Source organism: Ceratina calcarata, unplaced genomic scaffold, assembly GCF_001652005.2.
Source record: "Ceratina calcarata isolate Rehan_Ccalc_2016 unplaced genomic scaffold, ASM165200v1 scaffold72.2, whole genome shotgun sequence".
Lineage (NCBI taxonomy): Eukaryota > Metazoa > Arthropoda > Insecta > Hymenoptera > Apidae > Ceratina > Ceratina calcarata.
Genome location: NW_017178472.1, coordinates 1,435,662 through 1,456,717, shown reverse-complemented (window position 1 = coordinate 1,456,717; position 21,056 = coordinate 1,435,662). Strand labels below are relative to the sequence as shown.

The 21,056-nt window shown below is 41.9% G+C and overlaps 1 protein-coding gene across 1 annotated transcript in view; it reads right to left on the bottom strand.

Annotated features, from left to right (window-relative positions):
• Nucleotides 1-21,056, bottom strand: part of nolo (ADAMTS-like no long nerve cord) — a 175,727-nt gene that overhangs the window by 103,108 nt on the left and 51,563 nt on the right. Inside the window, exon 2 of the mRNA XM_018033538.2 lies at nt 7,264-7,278. Coding sequence (XP_017889027.1) covers nt 7,264-7,278 — 15 coding nt within the window. The remainder of the gene's footprint in view (nt 1-7,263; nt 7,279-21,056) is intronic.

Genomic DNA, 21,056 nt, shown 5'->3' with positions numbered 1-21,056 from the left:
CCATGGAGACCTTTGAACGGTTCTCCGATCGGATTCCCCACTGAACTGACACGCGAAACAAAAGGGAGCGTGGAGGAAACATCGCGTTGGGGAAAAGGCATCATCGAAATCTCACGGGATGCGCCAGCTATTGAGCTTCATGATAATTTCAACGCGTTAAATTCTTATTTACATTCGTTTTCAAACGATGAGGAATGGATTATTGAGGTTTATAAGCATATTAAAAAAAAAATCATTATAAAGAAGAATATTCTACGATTCTAATCTTGCACTTGATAAACCATGAAAATGCTAAAATAAGGTCATCTCGTAAATCGTTTCTAAACGAAATCTTACAGAAAAAACAAAGAACAAAATTCCTTTCCATTCCTTCGATTTCATTCCCGGCTCGCATCGATTTCCCCGCCTCACGCGTACGGGCATATTGTTGCACCTGCAGCTGCAGAAGCCTGTACGGTGCTCGAATTTCCCCTACGGGACGGGCGGCCTGTCGGCGGTCGTCTGGCCTGCATGAAAAGCTGTTCCTGGATTCACTCTTGCCCCTTTTGCGATTGAATTCGCACGGATCCGATTTCTTGGCCAGAATTCGCGGCCCTCTTTTAGCCTCGACAAAGGCTCGAGAGGGGATTCCTTTCCGAGACGGCCGAGCCGCCTCACTGACATCGCGGCTTGATGGATGCCTTGTACGTGCGTCGGAATATCGTCGTTGGATTTTATGGGAATCTTGCTGTGGAAATATGTCAACCCGTTGTTGATGTCGCGGACACGAGTCCGGGATTAAGCGCGGCACCTTTTACAAAAATTCAATCGCTTAACAGTCGCCATGCCAACGGAATGAATCTCGAGATTTATAGATTTATGACATTAGATAAAATGAGATCGTGAGAAATGATTGTTAGTTTGAGTGGATTGTTGATTAATAAATATGAGATCGTAGAAAATCGATATTGACAAGATCATAAGAATCAGATGTATATCAGTTATTTTTCCAGCAGCCACTGTTTCGTTTCACACGTTATTTTATAATTTTCATTTTACTGTCATAAATACAGTGAATGCAACATTCGGATTTCTGAAAGGATGGCTGCACTTGTTTTAAAGCGCGTCGATTGAACGTCAACGTCGATAGGTAGATATGTATATCCAAGTTGAACTACATGTATAGGACACTGAGGGGGAAAAAACGCACCAACGACGGGGTAGGAACAAAAATGTGGTGGCCGTGCGTCATTGAACTGGGAACGACTGGTTCGAACGACCTGTTCGCGATTATACACCCGAAAGTTGTCTGTGACACGTGCCAGATGCAAATCGTTCGAAACGAAAATAGCGCGGCGACGCGGCGTCTCCGCGTGAAAGGGGATGCAATTTTCATCGACGCGTAATCGGTCGACTCTTCCGCGTCCGTTCAATTTTATGCGTTCCCGCGCCGCGTATGTTAATCGATCGACGGCTGCCCATCGTGTCGAGTATCGGCATTGGGAAAGTTGGAAAACCGGAAGCGATTCGACGAGTTTTCGCACGTTGCCCCTCTGAATTTTAAAATCTCTGTCGGGGGATTCGTTTTAAATATTCAAAAAGAAATCCATTTCTTGTAACAACCGGTAATAAAACAACTTATGAATGGGTGATTATATAGCCAGAGGAAGAATACATGTTACTCCTCGTTAAATGGAATCAAATTGTCAGTATAATTGATATATCGCTCGTAATTTTACTGACAACCGTATTTTCTAATTAAGTAAGGAAGTTCCATATAGTTTTGTTATAAATGACATTAATTGACAGGGGAACGTATTGAATGGCGTATTCAGCAACGGGGCGGCGTAATCAGCAATGGATTATCAAATAATCCTGAATGGTAAACCGGGATAAGCACTGGTCATGATCAGACAGATAGCAATCTTGATTTATCCACCGCCATGTGTCCGTCTGACACGGCCACGGGTCACTTGGATAATCAGTGACGGGAATAAGACTGGAATTGTCTTTGAATCTACTTCAACGGAACTATAGATATCTCTTCCGCTGGCTGCATCAATATCAAATCAAATATTCATAAACCGTTACCTGCGCTTTTGTACGGTTCATACACTTATAGATCGTAAAGATGATTTATTATTAGACTATGAATATCATGTATTTATGACAAAATTAAATGTGCTGATAATGTAAATACTATACACAATGTATTAAATATGTAGAGAGAGAACATACTGTAATGGTTAAATGATAGAAAATATAAAATGCACTTTTTGTATGTCATTATAAACGTTTTAATTCACATAAAAGTCCGCAGTTTACTTTATTATTATTATTTATTCTAAGAATAGTGGCAGAAGATACAAATCAAAGGATTTTTCAATTCAAGATTCCTAAAGAACATTTTCCCTCTATTTTCCAATTACACATAAACTTTATTTTTCAGACTCACTTTTCCAGAATAGCCACCTGCTTCGGATCGACTTTCGTAAGTGGAAGGGGATCAGGCATTCCTGCGCGACATTTTCCAACGGAAGTTCGCCTTTCGCGACGGCCCGCTCATCCCAGAAGAGGAAAATTGCGGGTAACGTGAGAAACGGCAATGGGCCACCTTGTACAGGTTTTTCCCGACTTGAGGAGCGCGAAACGGAGAACCAGGCGGGAGAGAGAATAACGGATCCACTTTCGGGAAAGTTTGAATTTGACCGGATATAGGAGAGAAGAGGTACGAATAAGCGCAGCTCGGCTTTTGAAAATGAGGACGTTTGAATGCCACCCCCAAAACGGGTTATCTCGTTATCTTTAGGAGCTTGTCTCACAATCTTCTACGGGAAACACAAAGAATGGGTAAGGAGGGAGTGGGAAAAGTATATTAGTTCCCGACCCCTGTCTCGCCGCTTTACGCCAGGCCACCCGATCTGAGTGGATTCGGAAGGATCTTTGAAGCCAATGCCACTGAAAGAATTTCGTGGTTTTAAATGCGTGTTTTCTACTTTCCTTTAGTGTCCCTAATGCGAGTTGTTCTACAGAGTGGATTAATCCAATTTAAGTACTTCTTAACTATACAGTATCAAACAAATTGTATTTTTGTGAATAGTGCAATATACTATGTTACTATTAAATATTCTTATAAATACAATAGTCAGGTGCTGTACATGTTCCTAAACAGTTTTTCGTTATGTTTTATTTTTTCTTGTCCTCAGATTGAAGTTTATAGGAAAAAAGTATATGACATGTTTTTTCGTTTAAGATATACATAAAGATAAAGTTTGGTTTATTCCTGCTTCCTACTAGGAAGATCGATAGGCTGTAAGTATGCGCGGAGCATCCTCGGAATTTCTGTCGAGGAGCATGTTAGTTGAAAATAGTTTACTTTGGGAATCTTTAAACGTACGAGGAACTCTGTTCAGGAACGGTATTAACCTTTGGTTATTTTATGAAAGAATTTATAATCCTTTCTCTCGTCCATTATTTTATATTTGAACAGTGAACACTGAGCTGTGGAAAATTGATTAAAAATATCTATGCGAGATTGCGAGGAGAAACCGTTGTAAGAAGAAATAAACCTTGCAGCATTATCTAAGATTTTTGCGATACAAACTCGAGAGAGGAGAAAGAAAAGGATTGAACACACAAGAAATCAATGGCAAAGTACTGGCAAAATCGAGCCGTAAGTGAAGAGAGCAGTCAAAATCTTGATCCTCGCCATATCAAACATTTCGCAGAAAATCTCCAATTCCGTCCACTTTCCTCCGACTACCTCCTTCTTCATCCTGTCATCTTTACGGAATATCGGTCTGATTTCTCTATTTGTCGTCCTTTCCACCTACATCATCCTCGCTTGTTACACAGTTCCCCGCCAACTTTTCAGCGGATTCGTCGATTTTGCTTTCATTTCATCCACTCTCGCGCCCCTCCGTTTTCTCTATTTTCGTTTCTGCTCCTTCGACGCGATGTTCCCGTACTTTTTTCTTCGACGAATATCGTAAGTGAGTAGATTGAAACCGTGGACCGTCCCCTTCCTCAGTTACGGCTCGAATCGATGCTCGTCGATCGGATCCACGGCCTGATTAGATTAAAGCCGCCGAGCCGCGTGGGCGTAAGGCGAATAAATTTCCAGCCGTTATTTTGCTGCTACTACTGCTGCTGCTGCTGCCGCTGCTGCTAGTCGACGAATCTTTTTTTAGGGAGCCGTGTTTTCGCCAACCGGTACCTTGTTTCGACGATTTATGCAACGTGCTTTCTTTCGATTTACGTCCTCTGTCTTTTCTCCCCGCTAACAGCGGAGAAAATAAATTAAAACGAAGTTTTCGGATAGGGTAAGAGCTTGAATAAAATTTGCGAGGGACGTATAAATTGCCGGGTTGCGACAGGTGCACATTCAATTAATAAATAGCGAAACGTACGTATTTCAAGTACATTTTTCGGTGTTCGATTAGAATACTCTTCGAGAATATGTATACTTAGCATTATGTATCTTCGAAACGGAAATAAATTATATGGAATTTAGGACGAGCGCCAGTTTCAAACATTAGCAAAAGCTATTGCGTGTATCATATTCCGGGCAATAAATTTATTCCAGGCAAGATTTCAATCTCTTGCCTTCTATATATATGTTGAGAAAATCGCACAATTTTACCTACCATCAACTTTCATACATTCTTCCATAAGCAAACTACTATTTTGTACAATCACTTTTATTTTCCATTGTATTTTGAATCGATATTGGATCACCTTTCAAATTATTAGAGGATTCTTTTTTTACGCGAGAATTAACTAGCGCTAAAGCGCTGGTTCACGGGCCAGGCATTGAGAAGAAGTGCCGAATTTGCATTCGACCCTGTCGTTCGTGGAAACGCATTTCGAGGATACGAGCCTCGGAAACAAATACCGGGGCGAGGGAAATGGTGCGGCGAAGATATCGAGTGCGATATTAAAGAGGAAGCGCTCTAATGATACGATGCTGCAACGCGAATCGCTAATAAAGGAAATATCGAATCAGTTTTGTTACGCTTAAGTGGTACACAGAGTAGATCCCTGTCCATAATTCTTGCCCTGTGAGCGAATGTAATTCTGTGAACACGGCTATTAATACGGAATCAAACGATACACGCTTCATTAAATGAGGTCTCCCGTGTATTTTGTAATTGTTATGCAACGAAGGTAACTTAATATCTGATCCTTTAGTCGTTGCTATTAACTTATTAAATTGACGTGGCAACATTATTAACATATTATAAGAATCATTCTAATTTGATTAACGCTTTATTATACGTAAAATTGATTACATTCGACATTTCCTGTATATATTTAGTATCAACGAAATGACAATTTTATGTACAATTATATGTCTCAATCTTTTTACAAAGATCAGCCTCTAGTACCTTACATCTCGAGATCACTATTGGCATGTTACAACAATACTCCTCTTACCTGACCAAAGCATTGTTCATACCGAGAAGCCCACTCACCAGACAAACCACAAAAACGATCCGACCAAAATCCAACCCGTCCGACCGCGAATGACCGAAAAAGCGAGGAAGACGACTAAACAATGCGGCACCGACCGATGGGTCGAGAACCGACGAAACGGCGGTCATGTGTGAAGTAGCCGAGGCTTCTCCACTCTGTGGTCAGATTTATCGCGGACTCTCCGTTTAGAAGAATTCCGCTTTTCGAATCCTAACACAGTGCCCGGCGGGCCTGAGTCGTCGGCATTCCCGATACACGCTCGAGCGCGTGCGAGAAAATCCGACCTGCTCTCTCGGGTTTTGACTTTGACTCTTCGTTGGCTTCAACATTTGCGGCGATATATCCCCGACCGCAATACCTTCTCTATCAACGGACCTCTTTCTCTCACTCTCTGTTCTTTTTCTCGTTCGTCCTTCGAACTGAAATTCTCCTTGGTGAAAACGGTATACAGCTTCTTAATACACACTTTGAACATTGATTTCCGGATTATCACGGTTTCAACAAGATTTGCTGAGGCCCTTAATGGATTTTTATGGTATACTTGCTCGCCTCTCTGGGATATTTATGTGACGGGTATAAAAGGGTTTGCAGCTGTTCAGCTGCTATTGTGGTATATATTGGGACGTTAAAGAAATCCAACTTCTTTAAAATTTACAAGGTCTCTGTCGAATATTGATGAGAATTTTCTCAGTAAGGTTCACTTATCGCGTTTGATATAGTAGTAGGCTTACTTAAAATCAATTAGCACTAGAGGTTGTTCAAGACCATTTAAGGTTCTCCAATCGAGGGACGCAATGAATTACCCTTCGCGATACCTCTCTAGATACTATCTCGAGTTCCGCAAATTCCTGTATCCACTCGTAGTTCGTGGCATCTCGGTAACTTCCCTTGACCCCAGACTACTTTAGCAAACAGCCAAAATGAAGCCCCGTCAGCATTTTCACCCGTGCGACCCTCCACCCATTATTCTTCAAGCGTTGTTCGTGTTTTCCGAATTAAGAGAATTACTTAACGGTGAAGGACTCGCGGAACAGTTTTCGGACCGTTTACGTCACGCGTAGGAGAACTGTCGTTTCGGTCTCATAATTTCCCCGACGACTTCCGTCTATCTCCGTGTTCGGTAATAACAGACAGAAAGTTGCAGTGCTTATGTTCGCATTAACGTTGAATAATTTCGCCAACTTCTTATCTCGGCGACACGACTCGGCGTTCTGGAGGTAGTACATGGTGCGTGGCCAGGCGACGCCGGAAGCGGACAAGAAAACCAGCCGGCTGGCTTTCTGCTTTTGCGAAATTAATGTCACCGCGGGCCAAACGAATTTCACGACGAATTTCTTCTGTCTGCCGCATAGTAATTAAGATACGCTCTCCATCCCCACTCCCCGTCGTTTAATGGACCATCTTTTGCGAAACTATTTCCTAGAAGGTTAAGCGGCACTGAAATAGCTTTCCCGTTCGTTGCTTCGTATTGAAACATCTATTATTTAACTGTTTTTGATTTATTATCAATTATTCAATTAAATTAACTAAATATGATACTGTACTTGTACAGTAACGTGTATCAAAGAGAAGAAGAGTTAGTTTGTAGAATCCATTATTAATGAATGAGTCTCCTTATCACAGACAAACGCAGGTCGCGTACTTTGCAAGACAAAGCTCTCTGGTTGCATAACAAAGAAATTCACTCGCCATCCGGAAAGACACGAAATGCGTTGTAAATGGAAAGCATGCAAAGAGAATTTCCAAAAGATTTTTACTCACGCAAAGACGACAAATCGTCAATATACGAAGACAAGATAGAAAACTCACCTGAAGCCAGAGCACCTGTAACAAAAAATACAGAATTATTAACATTATTAAATTGATGGTAATATTTACAATGTTCTATCGTAAGGTTTATGAACAGCAAATATTTAATGTTTCTCTGCTTGTGTCCATTTATATGTATATTGTTTTCGATCAGTGTTTCCTCGCGTAGTTTATAAGAAACTAGTCAACGAACAAAATCAAAATTTAGTGAACGCTAGGGACGCACGTGTACCCTTTACAATCTATAAACACATTCCGGATTGCTATAACAATTTCCACTAAAACGCTTGCGTCGTAAAGAGGAGGAAAAGTAGCTCGGGCAAGTGTTCAGATAAACGACACTCGACGAATAAAAGAGTGCTCGGCGTTGGTCTCACGGTTTTGGTTATGCAGAGCTTGTAAAGCTCGCGTTCCTTTGCAATGAAAGAACGTGCACTCTTTCGGTCGTTGCCGCCGTCCATCATTAAATCTTTAAATCCTGTTCCTTTCCACAGAGCTTCCTTCAAAGAGGAGAACCGTCCGTGTATCCGAATCCAATTGAACAAATAGTCATCGTTATCGGTAAACGATGCTGTAATCTCCGCCGCGAGGGCATCGGCGGACATAAAACAAATGGATTCCGTGAGAGCACGGACATCGCCTTAATGGGCTATTTACGATATTGTTCGCCATGAAAACTGTATAGACGCGACGACACGCCATCGTTGGATCTGATCCGCTCTCGGTATTCGATTGGTCGATTTTCGTGAGAAACTTGATAGCCTCGATTGTTGGATATACGAAGTAGTCCGTTCGAGCAAAATCGTCCGACAAACAATTGAAATTTTTTTAAATATCAAAGAATATTTGCAGAAACGTTCTGTTTCATTATTTCAAATAAATTTTGTCTTTTAAATTGAGAATACAGCGCGTAAAACTGTTTCTACTAATTATTTCAAGAATATCTCTAAATCAATTGCATATCACAAGAATCCTCTCCTTAGTCTTTAGACAAAATCGAAAGAATTCCTGGCTGCAACAGTGCCTCGTCAGCACTTCACTTATATAACGTAATATAATCACATAGATGGATAAAGCAACCTGGCTCGCCGTCAATTGGTTACCTGAGAAAGAAACGACATTTACCGATACTTTCCCGAATGAACGCTGCGGCATATCCGCGGATCTAGTCGAGGAACGGTGTGAAAACTCGCGGGAAAAGTAAACTTGAAAGGGAACCAAGTTGGACGATCTCGAACAACTTCAATAAATGCTGTTCAAACTATTTACCCCCGTCCCTGCCGGGTCGAGGAACGCCGCCGCGAGAACTCGCTGTCACGCGTCATCGCGGGATTCCTGCAATTTCACACGTGGAATCCAATCGGCTACGAGCCCCACTCCCCGTCGATCGGCTTTTTCCCTTAAGCGCGAGACGTCCTCCCACACGGCCGCGACAGCACTTTTATGCTACGATGATTCGCGATCGTTTCGCCGACGTCTCCAGCGTAAAAGTGATCGAATGAATCTGCGGAATACGGACGAAGCTATTTTATTGGTCACGAACGCGTATCCATGCAATCACTTTACTTCTCGAGGGAAACAGAATTTAAAGGAATATCTTACCAAATTAAGCGGAACGTAATTAAAATGTATTTTGATGAAGTAACATTGTTACATGTCGTTTCGGTCAGTTAGAGAGAAAACAATTTAGGAAATTGCCTTGGTCGCGTGCCACTGGCAGCGGGTCAATATGGCGGTCACGATATAAATCATCGCGCGTACGGACTTCTTCCGAGGCTGAGCAGAAACGGCGAAATGGGCTCTGTTTTAACCGAGCAAATAAGCAGCAGCGATGCTGCCGGCCACACTCATTATAGGCGGAGAAAGGCCGCGAGCGCTCGTTTGCGAAAATACTCGGAAACTCTCCAGACGGACAATCCATTTTTTTTTGTCATTTTCCATTTCCCTAACCTTTCATCCCCTTTTTTTGTCCCGTAGGAAATACCTAGGTCACTTTCATGGTCGCATCCATCGGAATTGTTCGCTCGGTGAAAACATCGCCCGAAGAGCTACTTTACCGGGTAGAAAAAGGAGCGAGATTATTCATTTAATGCACGACGAGAACGTTTTCGTGTTCGAGGGCATTTCTAAAGGAGACTCGTCGCCGATCGTTTGTACGCGAACACGCCTGCCGAAACTTTCAAGAGAAGTGCGGCCTGCTAATGGGATAAAGCGAGCCACTTTTACACCAACCCGACAGAACAAATATCAGAAATTGATCTAATTACCAGATTCATTCCTATTCAGCCACGGTTTTCTCAGATGCGAACTGCTTCGAGGAAATTAAATCAACAAAGAACTTCACTATCATATCCTGCACTATCTAAAATACTAAAATGGAAATTGCAATTCATTCAGAGTTCCTCATTACACTATGTCACCAATAATTGAATGACCGAAATTCGACATCCCTTAACGAGATTCTATAAGCGATATCGATTTAACGGGTGGCATAAAAATAGTTTCAACGACCTTGGTAGACGATCAATTTTGAAAACTGTGGGCTATTAGAGACGCGATTGATCAGAAGCTCAATCAAAATATCCATCATACGGTTCAGGGATTATAATATAATTTCGATCCATCAGGTGAATAATATCGACAACCGTCCGATCGATCGATGATTCGATATTCCTCGTACGGAATGCCTCGCGGAATCTTCTCCATCCTCGAATTTATGTCGCCGACAGACGCTAAAATTAAAGCACCGCCGAGATTTCCCGTTGCCAAAGGGCAAGCGATCGCTATTGGCCGCTTTCGAAGCAATTTTTAAGAAACACGACCTCTCGTAGCCATACCTTCGCGAGATACCCTAAATTTTGCATACGATAATACTTGCAGAGTGTGCTAGCGCGCGTTGGCAAAAATTTTCCTATCGAATAATTTACGGTAATGACGCGTTCTCGAAATTTATGTAGTTGTTACGCATTTTCGTTATTACAAGAAAACGAATGCTTTTATCAAACAGCGTTGGAGTAGGCGAAAAAATATTTTGAACGATCGTTAAGATTCTAGAAGAGGATTAAGTGGTTCTAAATGTGTGTGGGTTACGTTCGTCTGTAGGGTATCTTTTTAAAAGTAAACAGTTCGTGATGAATGAGGCAGATTACGGGGGAAGCCTCAAGAGAGCAATTTTACCAAAGAGTTAAAAAATACACTACATTTATATGAATTTTCAAAAACTCGCTGTAACGGAATTCTTTCCGTCTCTTTCGAGCAATCGTGAAACGAGCGATTCGAGGCAGAGACCTCGCGGATTACGCGACTCGTAAATTATTTCGTGCGAGTTTTTCATTTTGAAATAACAAGAAAACCCGCGCACCTGCGCTCTCGCGGCGCTAAAGCGATAAGAAGCAAGAAGAAAAAGAAGGGAAATGCAAAACGCATAGGAAGAAAGGAGAAGGAAACGTTGACTATAAGAGCGAGCTTTATCTCTACTGGTAACTGGCTTGTAGGAAAACAATTTTAGTGGAGGGTAGGCGTTTGATTCTGATTACGATACTTGGATAACACCGTGCTTACATGAATGTCTCGTACGAGGAAACGGGCCAGGGCAAAGTTCGAATCGATAATTCGATTCGAATATAACCAGCGCCCAGTACATATGTATAATGGGCCATCGCGGCTAACCGGCCGTGAACGCTCAACTATTTTAAAATCCGTTCATTTTACGCTCCAGATATTCGACAGCCCATTTTCGTTCGCTTATGCCTTTGCACAACCTCGTTATGCTAACTAAGAATAAAAAGAGAGAGAGAGAATTGATTGCACCAGTTTTAAGGTCGTTCGCCGAAATTCCCTATGTGTACGTGTGCGCTCGTTGATTTTTAAATCGGAGGAAAACTGGACTCTCCCTCCCAGCGACCACGTTTTAATTAAATTTCTCCAAAAATAAATGAATGTCGGTCGTTTATTTTTACCCCCCTTGCAAAACTACCGAGTACAGTGTCCGGATTTTTATGCGAATCATTTTTGCGAAATTTCGTATAGTGCGAATAAAAAAGTTGCAACGAAAAATGCATTCCCTCGTAGCAAATAAAATTAAACGTTTAATTAAGTGTTATTTAATCGTCTGATTCTGCTTGCTATTCGATAAACTCCTGCGCGCGTAGAGCGGAACCTTTGTGCGAGGGCATTTATAAATGAATGCGACGTAACCTTTATTCGCGACCGTGTAAATGTCATCGGTTCGCGAGCACGAAAGCCCTCCTACGCGGAGATACGTTGCGGATTATAAATGGGGAGTATTAAAACGAGATAAATAAAAGATTTCCACGACAGAGAGACAGATGCGTTACTTTGAAATGGATAATCTGTACTAACGACGTGACTTATATAACGGTTCAAACCGTGTGTGCAACGCGAAGGAAAATTAAAGCTCTTGCATTTGGATATCATTTTGAATTATTGCCTGATCCACTGTCGGATAAACCGTTCGAGAATACTTAAATAATTATTCATGGAGCAGAAACGCTATCGCGCAGCTCCTACAATGTATTAAAAATTTCCAGTATGAAAAGATGAACACATCGTTCCCAACTTGTTACTACTATTCTTAAATCTCTATGAATTTTATGAATTATCCAATAAAAGAGTACTTAAAATATGCAGTAACGCTTCGTGAACGATCATCATCAAACAAGAAGAACGACAAGTACTTCTAAAGTTGTCCTCTTCACGTTAAATATGACACAACTTTGCCATTGAGCGTGAGTGTTGCGTTTCACGGTGCAAAAACGTGATAACCAAAGAGAGGAAGAAAAATCCAGACTACAAGCTTCCTCGGTCAAGAAACAAAGAAATCTCGTTTACTCGAACTCTGCTCTGCATCCTCGCGAGCCGGAAGACAAAAGCAGGATAACGTACCGTGCGCCCGCGAAAAAAGCTCGGCTCGGTCGATGCTTTAAAGCAGACGTGCAGAAGCTACACTGCGTTTCCACGCGTTTCCGACGATATCCTCCTACGTTTCATTCGGGCTGGGATCGTCACGGTGACGTGACTGTACGCGAACGAAATTAAATCCCCGGTTGGCTTTGTGCCTTGCCAGTCCATGGTATCCTGCCGCTAATCGAATGACAGATTCTCGATAGCTCGATATTTTTTAATGAATCCAATCGAGAAACCTGTGCAACGATCCGTGGATTTTTCCTTGAATCATACAACGCATCCAGCTGCAGTGAATATGAATTAAATTATTCGTATATCGATATCCTGTTCCGATGTTGGCCATTTCTCTTTTTAAACGTAAGGAATTTTAGGAGGATTTATATTTTCGATTCAGACAATACATATGTATAGAATGTAGCTAATATTGTATCAACATATTTTTTATGCAATTAAAGTAAATGTTGAAGATAACCTGGCCGTTTTGGTATGACGGAAATAGAATAATCAAAAGACGATTTAACAGAGAGAGCAGGGACACTTAGTTTATTACGAAACGATTGTTCCGAGTTCGTGGGTTCGTGACAAATTAATCGCTTTATATGCAAATTTGCTCCTTTCACATCGTTCGTAAGTGCAATGACACGTGTAACCATGCAAGAAAGGACTGGGCCACCGGGCTCTTCCACGCGGTCGATTGCTCGATTTAAGAGCGACTCGTCGCCAACTCCTGCGCGTGTCCTTTTGCATAATACGTATTTCATGCGATCATCGAATCGCGGGGATAAACGATGATGATGTTAGTACACGACACATTTGTAATTGTCACATTATTATCTCATTATTTTGATTATCAGTAATCTTCAATGAAAAGAAGAGTAATGAAACAATAACAAAAAATGTGATTTTGGTAACTATAAACAAATCTAATACATTTATCAGCATTCAAAAATTGATAAGATATAATACACAGTATGAATGGCGGAACGTCAAGAAGCAACGAGAGATAACGAAGAAAGCTTGGTAAATAGAGCACGAGAATGGGAAGATATCTCTCTCCAGTGTCGGACGTGGCGAACCGTCGCGGTCATAAGAAACAGCATGGTGGAGTGTAGCAACGCGAGCAGAAAGATGAGAAAGAACCGTGTGCCAGTAAGTCGGATGTAAAAGAACGGACGAAACGAATAGTCACGAACCGCCGAATAAGATAGAAGAGTGAAACGAACACAGAAAGAGAGAGAGAGATAGAACGAAAGGGTCGAATGAAAAGTAGAAGAAGAAAGCAGATCCGCGGCGCCGAAGCGGCGACCGCGCGCGCTCGCCCCGTCGACGAAAATCAAAGGTGCATTAAACTTTGGCAAGCGTGCGAGGTCAACGTCGCCATCCTCATCGGGTGTAAAGAAGCTCGGTTCGGTGAGACACGACTCGCTGCTCTTCTGGGGGCTGTCACCCCTACCTCGACAGCGACAACGATCTTACCCCCTTGGCGATCGTTCACCAGATATGCCGTAGCAAGTAATTCTGTCCTTCTTCGATGTTCACCATCACCAACCATGTCCACTCGGTTTCTGGTTCTCTCTTCTGAGTCTGGTGAATGGTTGCTTTTCTGTTTCGCAATATTTTGCGATTTGCTTATAGTTCTGTTTCCTTTTTTTAGTTATCTCATGACACCTCTTAAATTGTCAAGAATTGTTCTATTGTACCAATACTACAATACGTATTTAAATAAGAGACTTAGAAAAATAAGTTAAAGATGAAAGGCAAAGCTCATGTCTTGCATGTTTATTCGCATTCCTGCCGGCGTCTCGCTTCACACCCTATCCATTCTACCATCTTATACAACTGCGAGAACGTCGTGACAAGCGATCGAGAAGAACCACCTACCAGACGGCGCACTCGCTCTTCATCATCTCGTCTACTTTGTTGCCGACGTCGTATTTACGACTTGGCCGGCGATTCGCTGGGCAGAAAGCGCTTTGTAGAAGCACCACGCGATGTGTAACGTCGGCCAGAGTGGGCGAGGGGTACTCGTGTCGGAATACCACGAATAGCCGCGTACTCGACGGCACGAACATTCACTAGCTATGTCAGAGCGAGTCAAGGCACGCGTGAACATCGATTCCTGATCGTTTCGGTGCCAGACACCAGAAGGTTCTGCCACGTGATCGTACATCGCACGACATCGCAAGAGTCGGAGGGGCGAGAGAAGGACAGCTTGATTTCCATCGTTCTTCCTTGATAGGCGTCCCTATATCGTACACCTCACGACCGTGTCCTGATACGGTATTCGATATTGTCGAATCTTCGACGATTTCAAATCTTTTGATAGCATCATGAATGAAACCAAGATATGGTTTTGTTGCAATTACATTTCTGTATATTGCAAACAGATTTGGCTGTATAATATTTCTTAGCATGACAAACCGTAAATTATTAATTTGTTGTATTTTTGAGATTTAGAGTCTGGTATCCAAACTTATATGCATAGAATGGTACTCATGGAAATTCTGGTAGGTTTAGTCGCAATCTCTGTACGAAACCAGACATATGAAATGCTTTTCTTGATGAAAGTATATTCATGAAAGAAAATTTTAATGAACGAAGTATTTAAATTAAACGACAGAGACATCTAATTTTCAATCAGTAGGAAGTATCAATTACAATTTAGTTCCAGTTCACAATGAACAGAGAATGTTAATTGTCGCTGAAAAGTTGCTCACGCAACGGAAGTTCTCGGAGGAGGGTAATTGCGCGCAATCTTCTAACTTCGAATGGATATCCATTCAGTGCCATCATCCTAGAGGAACAACATCGTCGTCGCGGTTTCCCCGAAGTTCCTGTGCGAGGCACGAAAGCCGAACAACAGCAGCGGCAGTCTCCGGCGCGCGTTACGGAGTCCGAATACTGTCAGTCGCACCTTCCGGCTGCACGCGATTCAACGACGTTTACAATTTCCGGCAAACGTCGTGCGGCCTCGACCTGTACCCGATCCCCAGCGCTCTACGGCAAGCGCTTGTGCAACACCTGCTGGGTAAACGTCTCTACGCAATCCTGTCGTAATAATACGGAAAGCGGAATTGACAGAAGACGCCGATTACCGTGAACGTGCTCGATCTGCTACGAACATTGACGAAAACGATCCTCAAGGGGTTAATGATCATAAACAATCTGCTTCTTTCGTATAATCCTTCGTGAATATAAATGAATGTAGATAACAAGTGAATAGAATCTTCTGATTATCTATAATTTTGTTTTTGCGAAGTTTGATAATAATATTGTGATTTCAATTTTCCTCAAGCGCACTCTTAGTGCTCGTATAATAATTTATCTACCGTATAATTTCCCGTTTTCTGCCAATTTGCGTTCTAATCGCGAAATGGCAAAGCCTGATCGGAATGCCTCGATTAACCGGTAACCGCAGGACTCCTCGACATCTCCATTAGGTGCCATAGTTCCTTGACATTCGAAACCGAATAACTTTGCACGATTATACGGAACGTACAAGATCCAATTAACGGAAGATGACGGCTGTCACGCACACATACGCCGAGAGAGAGAGAGAGAGAGAGAGAGAGGCAAGTCTAGTCGCCTAGTCAATACCGCCGATGTTACGTATCAGAAGCGATCGATGAATCATTAACGTTCTCCTCGCGTTCGATTGTCGTAGACAAGACCTTTGTTCGTTGCTTAATTGATAATCCTCATTCGATGATGGCAGCCAAGTCGACCGATTGAGTCACCTGTACGATAGCGGTCTGACAACTTCTCGATAGGCCAGCTTCCGATCAACTAAACGGGGAATCGCGCGTCACACTCTGTAGCCTTTCGTGCAGGATTATACGATATATCGTGTTTGTGCTACTAATATGTCATGCCTGTGGATGATTGGGGCGCACGGTGATCAACGGGTCCGGTATTCATATGTTTCAACCCGTAGATTACATTAGTGTCGCCTAGTTTCAATTGCTATACGCTTGACCGAGTGAAAGTTAGCACTAATAAAAGCGCGATCAACCGACAATGTTGGATTGTTAAAATAATTAAACGCGTGAATCAAGTCAGCTATCTCGTGGAAACAAACTGTATAGACTTTGAAAGTTGCCCCGAAATGAAATTATTTGTATTTATTTATATTTATATTTGACTTCAAATATTTGAGGAAATGCTGCGTGTATGATAGGCGCATTTAATTCAGTGAGCGCTTTTTATGATATAAATAAGGAGAATTTAATGTACGGCAAAGGCCGGATTCTTGTTGTTACATCCACCTTCCTTTCGTGTGCGTAATATGATCTTTAATAACAGGATGCTTTCGCGTCATTCAGGAACCGTTCACATTCCTAAACGGGAAGGCTAACGGAGAAACTAAACTTGACGAGTATTTCAGATATTATAAACTTCGAAACTGAGACTCCGTTCAGAAAATCCTAACAGAAGTTTATCTACAGAAACTGCTACTGCTGACTGATATAATGTCTTAGCCTACGAGTAACCAGTGATAGCAGCAAGTATACTTTGCCAATGTTCTAGTGAGCGATATCCCATTATTCCCATCCAACAGAACTTGAATTTCTCAAACCCTTTTCGCAATTAAGGACATTCTCACTTCATTTCGCGACGCCTCCTCGAGAGGCTAACGCCAAGATAGAAGTACTTGGCAAATTTTCTGATCGCAATTCCAGCACGGCGCAGCCAATTGTGCTCGTTAATCCTGGCAAGAGGCAGGTGACGTCGCAACCCCTAATTTTTCACCGAATCGGTCTTCCTTCCGCCCTTTATCGTCTCAAACGTAATTACGTTCCTTCTTCAGTTCACAAACATTCATTTTTTTTTCTCTCTTCGTCCCTTTCACTCTGATGAAAACTATCATCAGAGAACGACCGTCCCGGCGCCAGAGACAACGCGTCGGGGATGGGGATACGCATCTCCCCTCTCGATCACAATAATCTCATCGATACTCGTGACCGTCCATCTGTCCTGTCACGCACAAAACTGCTGACTTTGCACGAATCTAACTTGAACAGTGATTTTCCAAAACCGACATTTACCTTATGAGCTTGACGCACGGCCTCTGTGATAAAATCAGCAGAAGTGATACGTACTTGTTGTTACTGCACTTGTTAAGGATTTTTAGGATTAGGAAGATGACAAGCGAGGACTCTATGTTGACACGCGAAGAAATATATTTCGAAGTCAGGGACTGGAAGATGAGGTTCATCTAGAGTCTAGACTCTAGAGGGACGATTTAGAGGGAATGGTGTTTTGTCAGCCCGGATGCGAGTAAGGAAGCTTCGGGTAAATCTCATTAGAATCCTGTCAATGTTGTGGCGCAAAGTGCATTTGCTTCAAGATTTTCGTACAATCTGTTTAGCTTTACGCGCAACAAATGTCATCGCAATGGGAAGACATTTAATACTATAAGGAAACGAATGCAGCTACTTTCATTTCACTGTATAAAACGTGGCCATAATTTCAATATTCTATATAATTTTCAAGATTAACTGACAAGTCTGGAACTGAATTAGATTATATTATCTCAGTCTGTATACTCTATATAATGGAATTTATAAAGTATATAAAAACATGTCAAAATTTAAACTATAAATTTTATTCTTGGGCAAACAAGCAATGTACCTTTAAGCATGTAAGAAAAGCAAAGAGAACTTCAAGAAGAAGGAGGAAGCTTAGGTACATCTCTAAGGTGGGGTGGCAGTAATAATTCCGCGTGATTAATGAGCCGGATCAGGAGGTTCACGTGTACAAGACGGAATTTCGAGACCCATCGCGGCGCGTTTTGACGTAGCGCAACGGAGATAGGCGGCTGCTAGCTGCGCGCCTCCGTCCTCATTTGAATAAGACGGCAGTTAGTTGTGTTTACAGTGTACACCGGCTGACAAACGATTACAAATTGTCCTCGTGACAAATCGCCGAGCATTACACGCGCACTTTTGGCGCGGACGGCACGCCACGCCGCGCCACGCCGCTACCCACGCGACGTGCCCGATCCTTCAACGAGGATACAAAGTGGCGTTGTGTCCCTTATCCCTCTTTCGACCCGAGCCGCCTGGTATCGATGATACCGCTCGTCTACCACTTGACATGTGATAGACATAATATTTTGTCGAATCCCCATCGATGCGAGCTATTTTATGGGCCTGAGGTTTTAATTCTCTTTCGGAGACGCACAACGTGCTGGATCATAGGCAATATTTTTATATTGTTTTAAATATGAAACACTTAGTAGTTCTAAAGAAAACATAAATTCCTAAACGTTATTTTTTAAAAGTACATAAATAAAGAAGTATTAATTGACGATCAGAATGCATGTATAATAATAACAATTTCTATCTAACTAAAGTATGCAAATATTTATGAAAGGATCGAAGCGGGGGCAAGAATAACAGGAGAAAGATCAGAGATTCTTTTTATCCAAACTTTTTACGTTATACGTGTGTGAAATTTGGATTGCGATGCATCGAATATTCCAACGAATATTTATGAAAGTTCGCGAGAGCTAGTGTATCAATCTTTCCTCCGCTATTATTCTCCATCTTCTGCTCCTTTGCATTCCGCCGCGTTGTGCAATACCATTTATCTTCCATTAACATCAGGATCCATGTAAACTAGACAAATTCTCCTGACGCGATCCACCATGCGCGCTGCAGGTAGAGGTTGCTCCTTTTTGCGTCCCACTGTCAGCATGATAGATATATATGTATCACGATATTATTGACACAGCAAGCATTACTTGCCTCTCGAGTGGTAATCTTCAGGCGTACGATACTTCAGGTTAGTACACGGGACGTACATATGAAGACCGTCGTACGCGTTAAACTATTTCCGAAAGTATTCATTCGATATTGAATGGATAACCAGTAGGTATAAAATTTTAAATGAATGTAACTCAACAGTATAAGATCTAAATCGTGATTTTTCCGTGGTCACAAAAACCATAGGTCATTAATCGATTCCGGGGAGCGGTAGCGGCATTGACGGTGGCGCGCATTCAGCTTCCCGACCCACTTCGCCGGAATAATAGCGGCGTCGGGTGAGTACGCAAAACTGGTCTTTTCAACGTCACGAACGGAAGCACGTAATTTAGCAAGATGTAGGATGCGAGAGAGGGAGTAAGATGCAAGAAGAGAGAAGAAGAAGAAGAAGAAGAATGGAGTTTCGAGATCACGATATCCAGAAGACGCGTGGTTATCGACCTCCGGGACGAGGACGATGCTCTGCCGAGGGGTAGCCGTCGTGGCGCCTAAAAGACCGCTCGGACGCCGCTCACCCTCGATTCACCCCGACCAACCAAAGGGGTTTGGAGGGGCTGCAGAAAGGAGGGTGGGTGGCTGGCTCGGTTACATCATCTGATACGCCGTGCCGCGCTACGCCGGAGTAAAGTCGATGATGCTGTGCCGCGTGTTCTTTACAGGAGCTATCGTCGAGGAGGCTCTATTATGCCAGACCAGACACGATAGCCGACCAAGGAGCATCCGGTCAGGCTTTATGAAAACTGTGAATATGAGGATGTCTGCGATATAACGTTCCAACCCCGGAACAGGGTTCTGACGAGCTAATTTTTTGTCTTCAAAGCTTTTCATGCGTTTATCAGTTCACCAGGACGGATTATAATAATCTCTAAACTTGTGACGCAAAAGTCTTTTTTTCATATTAATTTTTTTTTATCTCTCTGATGAAAGGAGTCACTGGATGTTGCAAGCGACCGGAAACAATTTCATTTCGCGGTTATTAATACCGCGAAGCGGAAGGAATGGCTATTGCGATTACTACACGTGGAAACGTCATGCATAATTGATTTGCCGTACTCAACCGTTCGTGAATGTTTGTTTCTTCTTCGTTGATGCATTCAAGGATAGTACGTTTAATTACTTAACCCAGATGCGAGATCTCGAGGGTTGCTTGATATTACCCGGCAAGAATCAATTGAAAGCAACAACTAAAAAGAACTGAATGTTTAGAATCTGAGTATTTTTGGTTCTAGAGAAGATATTTTCGGGAAAAAAATTTTAAGAATATGTAGTATTACATTTTTTATTATTACTGTTGTACTTTTATTATTATTAAATTTTATACGTCCATTAAATAAATAATTCTCATAGCGCCCTTTCGTTAATATTACTCTCTCTAATTGCTTTGGTGCTGTGTTTGCATGATATCAAAGAATATAGACGATGAGAGGCATTTAAAATCAATATAAATCTTCAAAGCTTTGACTTATCTCTCATTTAAAGTTCACCCTTAGTAGCGAATTTACAGTTTGGTTTAGATATCGCAAGACGTGTCTCAAAAGTCCACTTTCTCAGATTTATTGTATTTTTTTTTTAACAAATGAGGATATCCGCAGGAAAGGTCAATGATTGTTCGTTTTTCACTAACACGTAATACCGTGAATACTGGGGCGAACTTCCGGCAGAGAATAAAAAACGATACTGTGCTTTAAGTATACACAATATTGTTTACCGTTTACTTAACTTAAGAAATTCCTTAAGAAGAGCTTTCATCTGAATAAGAACAACAGTTCTCAATACGATTTTGAACAAATTTTTTTCCAACAAAGTTCCATCGAAATTACTTTGAAAGCCTTTATTCCCAACTTCCTTGTCTTTATCCTCTTACCCAAGAATATCCTCTTTTTAAACTGCAGAAGCAAACAAGTGCTTTCTCAATTTTCTTACAAGAATGAATTTGTACCTTATTAATAAAATCTTAGCAAGGATTTAACGTTGCTCCACGATCTCTGGATAGAACGTAATTTTACAAGTTATCTGCGTTGAAATTTTCATCTTTTTCCGGATATTAGGTAACCCTCTGTCTGCAACCTTAGGTGTATTAACGTCGCCTGTATACTGCGT